At 38.2% G+C, this 15,768-nt stretch overlaps 1 protein-coding gene across 6 annotated transcripts in view; it reads right to left on the reverse strand.

The window, feature by feature from the left end:
• LOC124144838 (dynein axonemal heavy chain 5-like) overlaps window positions 1-15,768 on the reverse strand; it is a 110,544-nt gene that overhangs the window by 66,739 nt on the left and 28,037 nt on the right. For 4 of the 6 annotated variants that reach the window (XM_048397433.1, XM_048397434.1, XM_048397435.1 and 1 more), the window contains exons 2-9: window positions 13,936-14,070; window positions 12,707-12,794; window positions 8,762-8,812; window positions 4,089-4,249; window positions 2,787-2,991; window positions 1,755-1,918; window positions 1,004-1,180; window positions 649-762 (exon numbers count right to left, since the gene is read on the reverse strand). In XM_048397433.1, coding sequence (XP_048253390.1) covers window positions 649-762; window positions 1,004-1,180; window positions 1,755-1,918; window positions 2,787-2,991; window positions 4,089-4,249; window positions 8,762-8,812; window positions 12,707-12,794; window positions 13,936-14,070 — 1,095 coding nt within the window. The remainder of the gene's footprint in view (window positions 1-648; window positions 763-1,003; window positions 1,181-1,754; window positions 1,919-2,786; window positions 2,992-4,088; window positions 4,250-8,761; window positions 8,813-12,706; window positions 12,795-13,935; window positions 14,071-15,768) is intronic. The other 2 variants (XM_048397437.1, XM_048397438.1) reach the window with 1 other exon arrangement.

The raw sequence follows: 15,768 nt of genomic DNA on the forward strand, positions 1-15,768 counted from the left end.
AAAGCAATGATTGCTTTCCTGAACAGGACCATCTATTCTTGAGATTTTAAAGTCAAAAAGTGATTTGGCAGAGTGAAACAGTTTTGATTGTCTAGGCCTGGGACTGTTCAATGGCAGTTTAGGCTGCAAGTAGTATCAATCAATGTGTGTAGGAGTGTGAGTGAGTGAGTTTGGTTTAAAAGCTGCTTTGAGAAGTATTTCAGTCCTGTCATGGTGTGTCAGCTTGATGTGGAGTGAGTGAGTGAGTGAGTGAGTGAGTGAGTGAGTGAGTGAGTGAGTGAGTATGGTTTTATGCCGCTTTTAGCAATATTCCAGCAATATCATGGCGGGGGACACCAGAAATGGGCTTCACACATTGTACCCATGTCGGGAATCGAACGTCACGTCTTCGGCGTGACGAGCGAATGCTTTAACCACTAGGCTACCCGACCACCCCTGCTTGACGTGGAAGGAAAGCCCGAATTGAAGTGATGCAGGTCTCAGATGTTTACCATTTTGGTGAAATCAATGAGCACAGGTTTGGTGGTAACAAGACTACAAACATAATTGGGGGGAGACCAGGATTTGAATCAATGCCAAAGCAATGCAACTCAGCAATATGCAGAGTCTTAGACAACTGTGTGTATGTGGGTAGGAAGAAGGTCTCACAGGGTCACTGTTGTACAGAGGGTCACAGAACTTCTCCAGCGTGTAGAGGAACTTCACGTTATCCTTCGCCTCATTGGCTGTGTCGGTGATACGCCGGTCGAGTTCCTGCCAGACCTGTATGCATAGTGAAACAAAATAAAACATTTGCAAATGGAATGACAACAATTGTGAGGTACATATTTCTGTTCAGTAGTGTACTATAAAAGTCTCATGTCTTCAAGTTCTGCCAACTTGTACATGCCTATCAAAGAGAATCTTATTCTATCTCTAAGGGAGAAAGCTTTTATTTGTAGGAAAATAATCCTCCTCTCACAACAACATATTCCAGTTCTTCAGAAGTTATCTGGAAATTTACCTTGATTAGTTTGGACTTGGCTGCATGAAGAACGCCCAGAACGGCCTTGACCTCTGAACCCTTGATCTGATCCAGAAGGTAGTTGAACTTTGACATACGTTTCTTCCAGTGGTCGAGTTCAGCCCGGGGCCCGATGTCGTCTGCTTCTCGTCTCATCTGCTCACTCTCAGCAAGAACCTGCAGCAGCAGACGGTCACATTATCAGCAGACGGTCATACTATCAGCAGACGGTCACATTTTCAGTAGGGCAAGGTTTAGGACTTAACGTTTAGTCTCATTTAAAAAGGTTACTTATGTCAAGCAAGACTTTACCTATTCAATGCAGAACCCAATCAGTTTTTGAGTGAGTAAATGGTGTTTTATGCTGCAGTATTCAGTCTGTCACCCATATCTGGCCTGTAAATATTTGAGTCTGGACCAGACACACCAGTGGTTGGGGGGTGGGGGGGTAGTACAGGGGCAATAGGACCTATTCTGACCCAGACATCACCAAAGGGTTCAGCATAATCTATGAGTGAGCAAAACCTAGCAACTTACTGTGACAAGAGCCTTATAGGATTATAGGTATTTGGTTTGTCAGTCAACCCTTCAAATCCTACCAACCCAACACAACAAATGCCATAAATCAAAAGAGCAGGTTTTGCCAGTTTAAAAGAAAAGACACCAATAATGTCATTTCTTTACACATAAGAAACATTTGGACAACAAAACTATCATTTTATAGCATACTGTATTTCAAAGGCACCATCACCTGTTCAATCTGTTTGACCCACACATGCATGCACGATTCAATGGCCTCCAGGGACTCCGAGCTGTTGGCCACGGCCTGGTAGTCACCAGCCGTCTGGATCTTGCTCAGCTCATAACCTTCACATGGTCTCAAGGTCACCTTCTCCTGAAGACTCTCTTGGGCACCTGCAGGTACAACATTATTTAGTCTTATCAACAACATCTTGAGAGAATATGTCACACACAATTAGCAACTTACCACATCATTATCATATACATGTTCTTGAATATTTGACCAATCCTTTACAAATAAAGTCCTCTGTTTCAGCTCTAGTCTGTTGCCCAAATGTTAATATTTCTTTCAGTCTAGCAAGCTTATTTTAGAGGGGGCACGGGTGGCCCAATCGTCTAAGGCGCTGCAATTCGCTGTGCAGAGTTGTGTCCCTTGGGCATGCCAGAAACCTATGATTGTGGGTTCGAATCCTGGTTCGCCCTGATTAAGTTTCTAGGTTTGTCAGCACCATAACCATGCTCGTGGGTTTCACCGAAGTGGTAAACATCTGAGACCTGCATCACTTTGGGCTCTCCTCCCACATTAAGCTGACACACCGCGATATAACTGGAACACTGTTAAAAGTGGTGTTAAACCAAACTGACTGACTCACTCCATATCCAAAGATTAAAAGCTACTGTTAACCATCTTGGAGACACTGTTCAGGTTAACTGAAACTCAGGTTAATTTTAACAAAGGCTACACAGATTCATTTTGGAATAAACAAAACTAAATGTTCTGGCCCTCATTTCACAAAGAGATCTAAGTGCTACGACAGTCGTAAGTTATGTTAAAACATGGGAGTTATGGTCGTCTTAGTGCTAGGATCTCTTTGTGGAACTGGGCCCTGATCCATAAGGTTGCCCCATGGCCATGTTCCTCAAAGTATTCTGGGTGCTAAGGCGATCGTAGTTCCAATACTTCAACATAGACTTATGACAGTCGTAGTGCTAAGATCGTATTGTGGAAAGAGGCCCTAGTTTGGCTCTGTTCCTTCCTCACCGACAAGCACCGACACAAAGGCATCCAGGGAGTTGAGGAAGTCCGCTCGGACATTGGCGTCATCTTTCTCCAGCTTTCCCCACCCTTTCTCCAGGTTCTTGAGGGCCGGGATGAAGATGCTGGACAGTAAATTCTCCACCGCGTGTAGAAGACCACGCCCATTGTGAGCATGACCATTGGTGTCGAGCATCGTGAAGTTCACATCCTGTGTAATTGAATCATATAATTGGAAAACATGATCAATGATTTTCTGGGGCACACTGGTCGGAAACTCCCATCATCCCCCAGATGTCCTGTGACATAATGTTGATGGGTAGACGGAGTACATGAAATTCATCGAATCTCCACAGGGACAATATTGATGGAAAAAAATTATAAATTTACATAAAATGTAACCATCCCTGTTCAAAAGTTACAACTGCCAATCTGCCCCAAAACATACAACACTGTCCATGACTTATGCTTTTGTTTATATAATCATCTAAATTGGGATATAAAAACAACAACAAAGACAATAGATCAATGACAAAATATTTAGTTCAAATGCATTATGAATAGATATATGTAAGAAAAATTAAAGTAAATTTATTCAACGAGTTATTTTCTTAAATATCTTTGGGAGAAGTTTGGGAGAAGGTGTCCTAAGTTGGAGAACTTGTACCAAAACCTATTCCCTTTTTGTGAACAAAATATGTTTAAAACAAACCAATAAAATAACATCATGACCAATGCCCCAGTAATGCAATAAAGAAAATATAGAGACGTACTGGTCGAAAAGGACCATTGCTTCTTGTGTATAGTGTGCACTTGAGCATAATGCAATTGCATATATATATAGTTTCATGAAAAATTGCTGTCCATATATAGTATGTAGTAAAAAGTACATCATATTGCTATAGTTGAATGAACAGGAGATAACCACTATATGCATCCCGACCCACCCTGATCCACCCCAACCCACCCTGATACACCCCAACCCACCCGACCCACCCTGATCCACCTTGACCCAACCTGATCAACCCCACCCTGATCCACCCCGACCCACCCTGATCCACCCCCACCCACCCTGATACACCCCGACCCACCCTGATACATCCCGACCCACCCTGATCCACCCGACCCACCCTGATCCACCCCACCCCACCCCACCCCACCCTGATCCACCCCAACCCAACCCAACCACCTCAGCATAGCTGTAACTGGTGGAAAAAGTGCACTTCACACACAAGAAAATATTGTATCTCAGTTTCAACTGTCATCATTTTTAGAAACTTTTGGCAAAGTTCCCCGAGAACTGCAGACCTTTGAGATGGTTTGCTCAGTGATGGCGTTGTCTGTGGGCGCTTTAGTGAAGACAAGGCACGTCCCTCGTAGTGGCACCTCCTTCCCATCGGCTAGAAACACCTTCGGTTTGGTCGACTTCACCGTCTTCGTAGTTGGTGGGCCAATACGAACATGATCAACTGGAAATTCAACAAATTGAATTAACTCTGTTCATAAAATCATATTTTAACTTAAGGTAAAAAAAAATCAAGGTATTCTTGATTAATGTAATATAAATAAGCTACTCCATAAACGGTGACAATGTGAATGTATTAATGATTGTGTTACAATATCTATGTCATGATAATGAAGAGAATGTGCTCCACTGGGTTAGACGACATCATTGTCTGGATGTTGCTGTGGATAAGCTAGACGTCATGGAAAGATATCATGAATGTTATAACATATTATAGCTCCGGGACTGAGTATGTCTTCAAAGTCAAATCTAATCATTTAAGTCAACAATATTCCTGACATCTGTCTGTTAAAACAATAAAACCTAAAAGTATGTTCAATTTCTAGGCCAGACCAATTTTATTTCTTGTTTTAGGAACAAATATATGTTCAGATCTAGCAAACACTAAAATAATAAATTAACTTTTGATACGAAAAATGCTTTTTAACCAAAATTATTTTTTTTTTTTTGTTGAAATTTTTATTGCAAGATACATAGCTAACATCCACAAAGATCAAAAGAAAGTAGTTTTACAAAAACAAGAAATAAGACATGGAATACAACTGGTCTGGTGCTACTAAATAAGGCAAATACATCATGATGTGATAAAACTGTAATTTCATATAGTGTCTATTGAAATTTCTTTTTCATATTTTTCAAATATAAACTCTTATCAAGAAATAAAGAGCAAAATAGCTGTAATAATTATGAGTGATGACAAAAAGAATGTATCTGGTGCATACTGTCAGCTATGAAGCAGAAACTATACTGGAATAATCTTGAAATCCTCCGGGAACCAGGTGTGCGTCCATGATTAGAATCAGTTGTCCACCAGCACAATATTACCAGTATTACTGAAGCCATAGCAAAGCCAAGTAATGTTATAGCCGTGGCTGTAGATACAAAGAGTAGTACCATGATACATGTGCCGTTGTACAATAATGACATCATTTGTGTCAAGGTTGTAATGTTAGACTGACCACACACACCATTCTGTTATAAAAATAGGCAACTGTCACTCTGAACACTGTACATGCTTTACATAAACATCGAAAAGGTGATGTCTTTATAGATTTATCTCAATGAACAAATGGATGACAAGAAATATCGGTACATATCAGGTCTGCATTAGTTGTATTCCCCATACAGATACCATATTTGACATATTAAGCACCTGCTCATGTTAGCCCCCCCAAACATTTTGAAAACCAAACATCAGGCGTTTTTAATCAAGATTACACGTTTCTCGCCTGTAATTTAATCAAGCTTAATCAAGTTAAAACAACATCTTTGATCAATGTGAACAGGCACCCCCACATGGAAACTTATCATGATTATAGAAGCATAATACGTCGTATATATGGTATGTTCGACTGACCCATTGATACATATTTATTAATATAATTTCATGAATAACAAAAACACAGATTTCAAGATGCCAGTTGCCTACAAACACCAATAACAACATGTGACAGAGTTAACCTCGCCAACCATCACCAGTAGAGTGTATCAATGACAGTTACGTCAAATCATGCTGTTTAAGTATTACTGATATTTTTCAGTGATAAATAGGATCTTTGTGTATATTGACTTTGTCTGTACATATGTACATTCTAATTTCATCAAAATCTTGCCACTAAAAACATATACACTAAAAAAAAAGAGAAAGCACTTATACTGGTAGATTTTAAATAAAAAATAAAAAAATGCAAATATTCAAAAATATGAAATTTTTACACTTTTAACAAAATAGAACAAAGGACTGTCAAAAAAAAAAAATCAACATTTTCATTGTACAGATCCATCTGTAAGATCTAAGTTTTTTCTCTTCTTCACAATAAGAAATGTGCATAGGTTTAGTATTGGTGTTCAAAAGTAATGAGGTTTGGTTAGAGGGTAGGTTACAGCAACCCCACCACAGACATGTTCCGTAAATAATATTCGCACTTATATCATAGCCAAAACTATATACCCGGTACATGACTTTGACCTATTTTCCATCCTAAATATTGGTACAGAAGCCATGAAAATAGAGAACTTGTCAAACTGATAAATTCAGAATCAGGGGGTGATTTATCAATATTATTTATTGTTTACTTTAGGTTCTGATTCTCTAAACCTCTATGATATGATACTCTTAATGTATACAGCTTTTTAAAATATTATAAGGGGCAAGAGATTTTACCTTTTTTAACTCTGATAAAAAAATCAAATGTTTAATATTCAAATATATATGCCCTGTTATAAGTAACGTCAATTACACAAATGTCTCGCTGACATGAAAATACAAAAGCCAATCCTGGAATACCAGTCACTGAGTGCCAAAATATTATAACAATTATCCTTAGAAAACATGTCACTATGGGCCACAGCTTCCTGAAGCATGTAACCCAATATTCTAAACTACACAACGTATAATGAATAAGTCATGAAACGCGACATTTCACTGACACAAGCGTAAAGAAAGCAGAGTTCCTATTCATGCTCTGAGGTTTTATTTCATTGTCGTGCCTATCCTGCTGATAATTGTTCAATCACCATGAGTCCAATATTGACGACAACTTAAACAATTCCTTGGACATTCTTATACACTGCCTCAGTCAGGTCACATAGAACCTAGAACTCAAGCTGCAATAAAAGTAACAAACTGGCCTCCATTCACAAGAGAGTGCTTGAAGCTTCGTAGCCTAGCAACGGGTAAACAGTGTGCAAATGACATGAAAGTGTTGACAGGAATACATTGGTGTACGCCTATGACACTAGGGCGACACAGAAGAATGGACAACATCTAGAACAAGAGTATCCTTCTACCTGTTTCAAATAGCAACGCATACAACACTGATATGCAGGAGTTTAAGTACACTCTACGTAAGCAAAAGGATTTGCTTGCTCACAGCTTTGAGTTGTATATCGACAATCATGTACATGAATATTAATTTACTTGATATACATCTTGGGTGGGTGAAAACATAATTTTCACAGGGTCAGTAATTCATATTGTACTTCAGGATCTGATATTAATTAATATTTGATATGATTCCAGAGGGGGTGGGCGGATAACATGTAAAGTTATATTGCGATATATATCACTATATCATAAGTAGTATTGAGATTATTAAATAATAGCAGAGATCATCAAATTATCCTTTCAAAATACATCCATGTTGATTATGCCAGTACCATCTCATGTCATGATCTGACTTCCTGCCATGGGTAAATGTGGGAAAATTACTGGAAAAACAATTTGGGGAGGTTCTGAAAAAATGGACATGGTTTGGGGGATAATAATTCAAAGAAGCTTTTTTCTGTTCATCAAAAAAGGACAATCTTTTCACAGGTCATGAAAACATACATAATATTTGGGGGGCCTAAGATATGGACTGGTTTTAAGGAAGGTTTTGAATAAATGGACAACTTTCTGAGGTCCAGGAACATGGTTGGGCCTTTGGGGAGTACATGAAGACAAGTATATGAGGAGGGTAATAAATATAATTCAGCGGCTAAACACAAAACCATTCAGACAACCAGTAACGAAAACAAAATTACAGCTCTGTCATATGGCATAGATTACAAAACCCTCAACTCAAAAATCTTCAAAAGGGATTGTAGGGAAACCCAATTCTAACCAAGAAACAAATGCTCTACCGTGAGTAAACAAGCTACTACAGTGCTATGTCTAAGTACCTATCTCACCATGGCTGTCCTATTTACTCCACAATATATGGGGCTTGATCTAAGACTAAACATGATATACCTAAAATCTTCTATGCTTCAAGTCTCAAATACAGAAAAAAGATGAAAAAAAAAATATTATGAAAAGTCTATTTCAACTGTCGCTATTTTTCCAGGACTGTCAAACAGATGTTTGTTGCAACCAAAGAACTTTAACCAGATGTTGATATTGATGTTCACAATCAGGGTTGATACTTGTTGATTCGAGATTAACTTTAAAAAATGTTTCTTTCAATAAATTAAACAGAGCATAATATTTTCATAAAACCTTGGTACATGTAGTTAAAGAAACCAGAAAACAATCTGGTCCAGGCTAATCAGCGTATTGATATCCCACATCATTCTCCTGTTTCTTCTCGTATAATGATGCAAGATTTATCCGAGTATACGCATGCCATGATTTTTTATCTGGATGTTTCATTACCACCAAACTGAAATCAGATCTAGACAATCAGAAAAAAACCCATTTCAAATAACACAGTGATCTACTCTTTCAATAATATAAAACATTGATAAATTTACAATGAAATATAGATTGCTTTTCCATCCAAAGTGATTCTGGAAAAACAATATGTCTTTACTTCCGCCTACGCTCATTTAAAAAAGTTTCATCTGGTTAAAGATTGATCAGTGCAGCAACAATGTTTGTATAGATAGTTGTACGGCTAACACTACATATGTCTGGGTGTGGCAAGTGCTGAGAAGCAACATGAATTAGGTGCGCAATGCTGGTCACAAAACATACTCGTGCTTTTACGCCGGCTGTCCATGGTTTGAATGCGAAAATCTACCGATGCTGAAAAAAAATTCATCAGCAATGAAACTAAGAATGGCAACATGTTAGAAATACTAAACCATCACCAATGTTAGCGCTAAAGTCATTCTGGGCCAGTACCAAGGTTTGAACTTAAATCATTAATAAACTATAAACATGTATCAAACAGAAATTGGTCAAATTGTTGCTTGAGTCAAGAATAGTGTTCACTATCCTCCAATAACCAATGAGTGAGTGAGTGAGTTGGGTTTAACGCCGCTTTTAACATTATTCCAGTTATATCACGGTGTGTCAGCTTGATGTGTGAGTAAAGCCCGAAGTGATGCAGCTCTCAGACGTTTACCACTTCAGTGAAACACATGAGCCCGGGTTTAGTGCTGACAAACTTAGAAACATAATCGGGTGAACTGGGATTCGAACCCACAATCATAGGTTTCAGGCGTGAGCAAGGGACGCAACTCTGCACAGCGAATCGCGGCACCTTAGACGACTGGGTCACCTGTGCCCCCCTAATAACCAATGATTGTAGGTAAAGATATATGCTGGTCTTGTACTATGTTAAGAAATTATTGATGATTTGCTGGGATGGTTGATCTGTTGAGGTGAATAATCAACAAGATAGCCATCTTAATGAACACTGGTCAAAATAATTAACACCAGTTAAGATAACTAATTAATGCTGGCCATACGTGACCTTCCCCTTTGTCAGTCTTCCAAGGAGCATTAGGCAGCATTGTTTGGCTACTTTTGTTGGTGTTGGTTTGTTGTTTAACGCCGCACTCAGCAATATTACACCTATATGACGGCGATCAGTAAAATAATCAAGTCTGGACCAGACAATCCAGTGATTGATTTCATGAGCATTGATCCACGCAATTTGGATCGATGACATGAATCAACCAAGTCAGCAAACCTGACCACCTGATCCCGTTAGTCGCCTCTTATGACAAGCGCAGTCGCCTTTACGGTAAGCATGGGTTGCTGAAGACCTATTCTACCGCGGATATTCACAGGTCTATTAGGCTACTGATATACCATGTGGTAAAAATTATCATCAGCCCTATTGTTAAAAATAAAAAAAGGAAACGCAGTTACGATGATACCTTCAGTTTTGAGATATAATTATAACTACAACAGTATTATACTAAGACAGTACTGTCCAATAAAATTGATAACAAAATCATTTCAGGTTTGAGACAAAGAAGGCTTACAAATTGTGAAAGCTGAGTGAAAGTAGGCACCAACACAAACAAAAGGACCCTGTAGCTCACCTTTAGAAAAACATTTTAGAAATTGAATAATTACGGTTTTCGGGACATTTAGATATATTTCAGCCATATCAGACAGGGGAACACCAATGTGAGACTTCATGCTGCAAACTGCTTTAACCTCTAGAAAAATGTACCACCTGATCCAAAATGGAATATTATTCATATGCTTTCATGTTGTAGAAATTTCACATACATTTTACTTGAGATTCAAAGAACATAACAATGAACCCAATGGTTGAAATTTTATTTTTTAAAAAAAAAATTCTTTTAATCAAAGCAAAGGTAGCCAACTATGGCAAGTTGATTTCATGTCTCCTTGATTGCATGACATTAAAGCTGGTGAACTGTACGGTGAGTGCCAGTGGATTAATCAGTACCACAGGCAATATCAATAATTAACACTCATCTTCAAAACACCTCCATCTTTTGTGAAATGCAAACAATTAACAAGAGTGTAAACAATATACGTCCTGTGCCTCAGTGAGTGATATAAACCGTATATCCCAACTGGTGAATACATGACAAGACTTTATTTGGTGATAACAACATCGGAATGCAGAGGAAAGGTGTCTTTACAATGTACTGATATTTGGTGAAATGTGTCTTTAAGCATTCCGAGCAATTCTGGTTACCTTCCTAACTCAATGCCATAAGCTAAACACTCTGAAAGTAATTAAAAGAAATCAATAAAAAAGAACTGTTACATAGCATTCCTTTATGTTACATATTGCATGCTGGGTACTGAAAATGTCATACAAAATGTCTAATCATTCTCAAATGCTATTCAGGCAAGATTAAAACTAAACTTGAAAACATATGACTATATTAATTTCCTCCGCTTTCATACAAAAGAGTAAGTACCTATGAATTAATGAGGAAATATATGAAATGTGCAAGAAAGATACTCTACATACACATCTAAAACAGGATTCTAACATTAGTAATATAACACACAATGTTTCTACGATTAATTAGAATGATTGGAGACAGCTGAAAGTTGATGTGGTTGATGCAAAATAATGGTTCTCTGGGTTACTGAATATTCCCTGGTTGATAAATATTTTCCAAGATTAATGATTAGGTTTCTCAAGGTCATTCAACTTTTCAATAATTCATACAGTTTCTCATGGTTTACTACTGAGTTTTTATCACCTAGGATTGTTTCCATGTTCAGAGTGAGTCTCATTACACTTCGGTCAGAAATTCTCAAACCCAAGTACAATGACAATTTTTAGGATCTTGTGTGCTCTTTTAATGCTAGGTAGGTAGCACATCACCTCTACAACCTACTCAAAATGATGCCTAAAGACCTGGGTCCCGTTCCACAAAGCGATCTTAGCACTACGATGATCGTAAACCTATGTTAAAGTATGGGACTTACGATCACCTTAGTGCTAAGATCGCTTTGAGGAACAGGGCCCTGGGTAACGGTCCACAAAGCAATCTTAGCGCTAAGATGATCGTACCACTTATATTAACATAGGCTTACGAAGTCATAGCCCTAAGATCGCTTTGTGGAAGGGGACCCAGAGGACTCAGACATCTAAACAAGGCTGATCATAAAACTGCCGTTACTTGCTACGGGTATGTTGGTGAGATTAATCATCTGTATGTTACAGTACCCAAGAAGGAGATCTTTCTTCATCTTCTCTAAGTGAGCAAATGTGCCCAATGGTAAATGGGGCCTTCTATCAGTTCCTACTTTTCCCTCAGCAGTTATGGTAAATATAACATACCTGGATGAGAATCTTGATCCTAGGTTATATATAGGATTCCTTAGGCTATCAGAAAATTCCGTTGGTTAAAGAAATTTCTCTTGATTATGTTTCCTTGACTATATGAAACTTCCCTTGGTTTGTTTGTTTGTTTGTTGTTTAACGCCGCTGTTTGACGGCAGTCTGTAAATAATCGAGTCTGGACCAGACAATCCAGTGATTGATATCAAGAGCATCGATCCACGCAATTGGGACACGATGACATGCATCAACCAAGTCAGCGAACCTGACCACCCGATCCCGTTAGTCGCCTCTTACGACAAGCATTGACGCCCTTTACAGCAAGCATGGGTTGCTGAAGACCTATTCTACCCCGGATCTTCATGGGTTACCTCTCTAGGTAGTAAGAACATTCCATTAGTAATAAGGCTTCCCAAGGTTATATGAAACTTTCGTAGATCCTGTGACTTAACGCAAAGTTATAAGGATATTCCTTGCCTAGGTTAAAATGAAACTTGCCTAGGTTATAGTAAACTTGCCTAGGTTATATAAAATATGCCTAGGTTATGAAACTTGGCCAGGTTATGAAACTTGCCCAGGTTATATAAAACTTGCCTAGGTTATGAAACTTGCCCAGGTTATAAATAACTTGCCTAGGTAATATGAAATTTGCATAGGTTATAAAACTTGCCTAGGTTATATATAACTTGCCTAGGTTATAGGAAACTTGCATAGGTTATGAAACTTGCCCAGGTTATATATAACTTGCCTAGGTGATATGAAACTTGCATAGGTTATAAAACTTGCCTAGGTTATGAAACTTGCCTAGGTAATAAAACTTGCCCAGGTTAAATATAACTTGCCTAGGTTATGAAACTTGCCCAGATTATGAAACTTGCCTGGTTATAAAATCATAGGAATGACCTCACCTTGTTCCCGCTCTGGCTCTGGTTCCTGGTAGTAGAACATCAGGCGGTTGAGACCATTGGCAGCAAGGAAACGTTCCATATTCTCAATCTGTTGAGAATAAGGACAGCATGGCATGGACAGTGTTAACACAAATTACACTGTAGTAGAATGAGTTTCAAAAGGAAACTAACCAGCGAAATTAAATCATCTCCAGTATTCACACATCTTCAGAGTATTTAACTTTTTTTAAAGATCAATGAACACCCATTATACGAAAGTGTTCCGCAGTAAATCTGGTAAAAATCTGGTAATCTTTTCTTTTTCAATCAGAAATAAAATTACAGCCAGATGACAAAAAAAAAATGAATAGAAAATTAATTAACACAAAACCATAATTCAATTTGCTACTGAGATCTGAAGCCATTGTTCAGGTCAAGGATCATGTAACATAGGTTGGAATATACAAACACACCGTCATTGGAGTTGTTATCTGAACACCACGGAACACACTGTAGGTATGAACAATTATCAAGATAACATTTCACCCTTACACAAAGACAGCAAACACAAGCACCTGCCATCAAACATGTACTGTCAGCAGTGTCAAAGCCCAGGGTCAAGGTTATCAGACATTTAGAGGAATGGTACCCTAAAAACACTGACATCAACATATATCAAAACTATTTCAATTAGTCTCCAAAACACATCCTTAAATCAATTTTTTTAATCAAATTTTCAGTTCTCAATTCCTAAGCATACAGTTGCATATGCTAACTAAATAACTGCTGTGTGGTAATCTGATACGATTAGCGTGTGTAGGTCGCTCATCTACACAAGCTGATTCATCGAGCATTCCATGGAGGGAGTGAGATTAATGGCACCTTGAACAGTATTTCAGATAATGTCAGCTTCATGTGATAGAAAAATACAAAGTGATGAAGATGTATTTTATTACCCACAACAGAAAAGGAGTCAAAGAACACCCAACGCTTCCATATGACTATAGTGAATCTGTCATGCCATACAGATTAACTAAAGTAATATGAAAGAATCATGTGTGATTTAACTTCTTTTGAGTGGTATACTTCAAATTGAAAGAAAGAAAATGTCAACATATTTCTGAAATTATTTATCAAATAATGTTTTTCATTTTTTTTTCAGAAAGATAAATTGTCAAAGAATTAAACCACTTTTTGAAATTACATAACTGCATTTTCGGTGAAATGACAACCAACAAAACCAGTCATACCTGGTTTCCTTCCAAGATGGCATCTTCGACCTCTGACCTTTCCAGGCCCAGGCTGTCGGCGACAGTCTGCAGGATGTAGTAGTGGCGGTCATCGAGTTGGGCACGCTTCGCTTCCCGCTCTTCCTTCAGTTTTTGCTGCAAAACACAACCTGGTGTCACTCACGGCCACAGGCATCAATAACGTATGGGTATTGATCACACCCGAGTCCGACCAGAAACTGCCACCCTTAGCGCCATGAGGCCTGGAACAGTTGTTGCGATTCCGATTCGATGGCTTTAATGATTAGGGTTGGTCAGAAGGACCGGCTATGAGTGAAAGAATTACAGCCATGGGTGAGTTGGGTTTAACGCCATTTGAATAGTATTCCAGTTATATCACGGCATAGCTCTGAATGAAGTTTGAAACTGAAGGAGACAGATACAATCAGTTAACCTACTGCACACAAGACACACAGCAAATTTCATTAAATTTTTAATTCAGTGTAAATGAAGGGCCAAAAGCCATAAATATATTGTTCAATACGGTTGCCATGGAAACAAATCTATAAAGTTGCTTCTTGTTTTTTCATGGTAATTCTCATTCTAACTATCAATATCACTTAACGAGGGTCATGAAGGGCTTCTACTGATTAGCTTAAAATGTCTTAGGTATACTGATGTAAATAAGGCGGAAAAAATCTTTCCATAATCATAAGAAATTTCGATTTTATGATTCTGACTATATTATGAGCATGGGTTTATGAATCACAATAAAAAAGCGATGATACCAGGTGTTTTCGAAAAGGTGAGAGTATCCTGCCAATCTATATGTATCTATATACATAAGTGTAAGATTGGTCGTAATTTTATCTTAATATAACCCTGGTGAAATAAACTGATGACTGAACAAAAATACATTTTCTGCTTATCATACCAATAAAAATAATGAGAAAAAAAGTGATCCAAACTAGACTTGGTTTAGTTTCACAGGGCACTTTACAATACATCCTTATAAAAAACATTAAGATGGTACTAGTGCAAGATGTTTGATAAAACATGAATTCTGTTCAAAATATGAAAGCAGAGTAAATGTTGCCATGTTCAACAATTCACTGACAAATTAAGATTTCAAAACTTGTCAGCTTCTATTTTATGAAGAAAAAACTATTACTTCAGTGCCGTCCCCAATCTGGACCTTCATATTGGTAAGGTACATGCTGGTAAGAGGGCGGTCGGGTAGCCTAGTCGTTAAAGCGTTTGCTTGTCACGTCGAAGGCCCGGGTTCAATTCCCCACATGGGTACAAAGTATGAAGCCCATTTCTGGTGTCCCCGTCGTGATATTGCTGGAATATTGCTAAAAGCGAGGTATAATCCAACTCACTCACTATGTTGGTTAGGTGACCACGACAAGGAGCAAGATGATTGAACAATGTTCCTCATAGTATCGGTTTCCTTCATTAGTAGGGAACCAAATGACAGGAAATATACACAATTCATCACCAAAGGTATGTCTTGAGTCCAGTTGGAATAACATAACACTAAAAGTAGCCTTCGAATCAAATTACACGCTATTCACAGGAACTCTGTATAGGGAAGTACTGATATCGCAAGAATTTGAATCGAGGTATTACCAGTATCTCCCGCCTTAAATACGAATGGGAACACCTGGAGGCACAAGGACATACCACCCATGTCTTATTACTCAAGAAAACATCCCTTCCAGGTAGAGCTTTCATTCTGATTCGAAGAAAAGTTCTCTATTTAAACATACTGAGGTCTTGCTCAACCGAGACAGCTATTTTGAATATAGATCGATGCCAAAGTCTTGTTAAAATGAGTCCTTCTGATTGGTT

This window comes from Haliotis rufescens, unplaced genomic scaffold, assembly GCF_023055435.1.
Source record: "Haliotis rufescens isolate VD_foot unplaced genomic scaffold, xgHalRufe1.0.p SCAF_17, whole genome shotgun sequence".
NCBI lineage: Eukaryota > Metazoa > Mollusca > Gastropoda > Lepetellida > Haliotidae > Haliotis > Haliotis rufescens.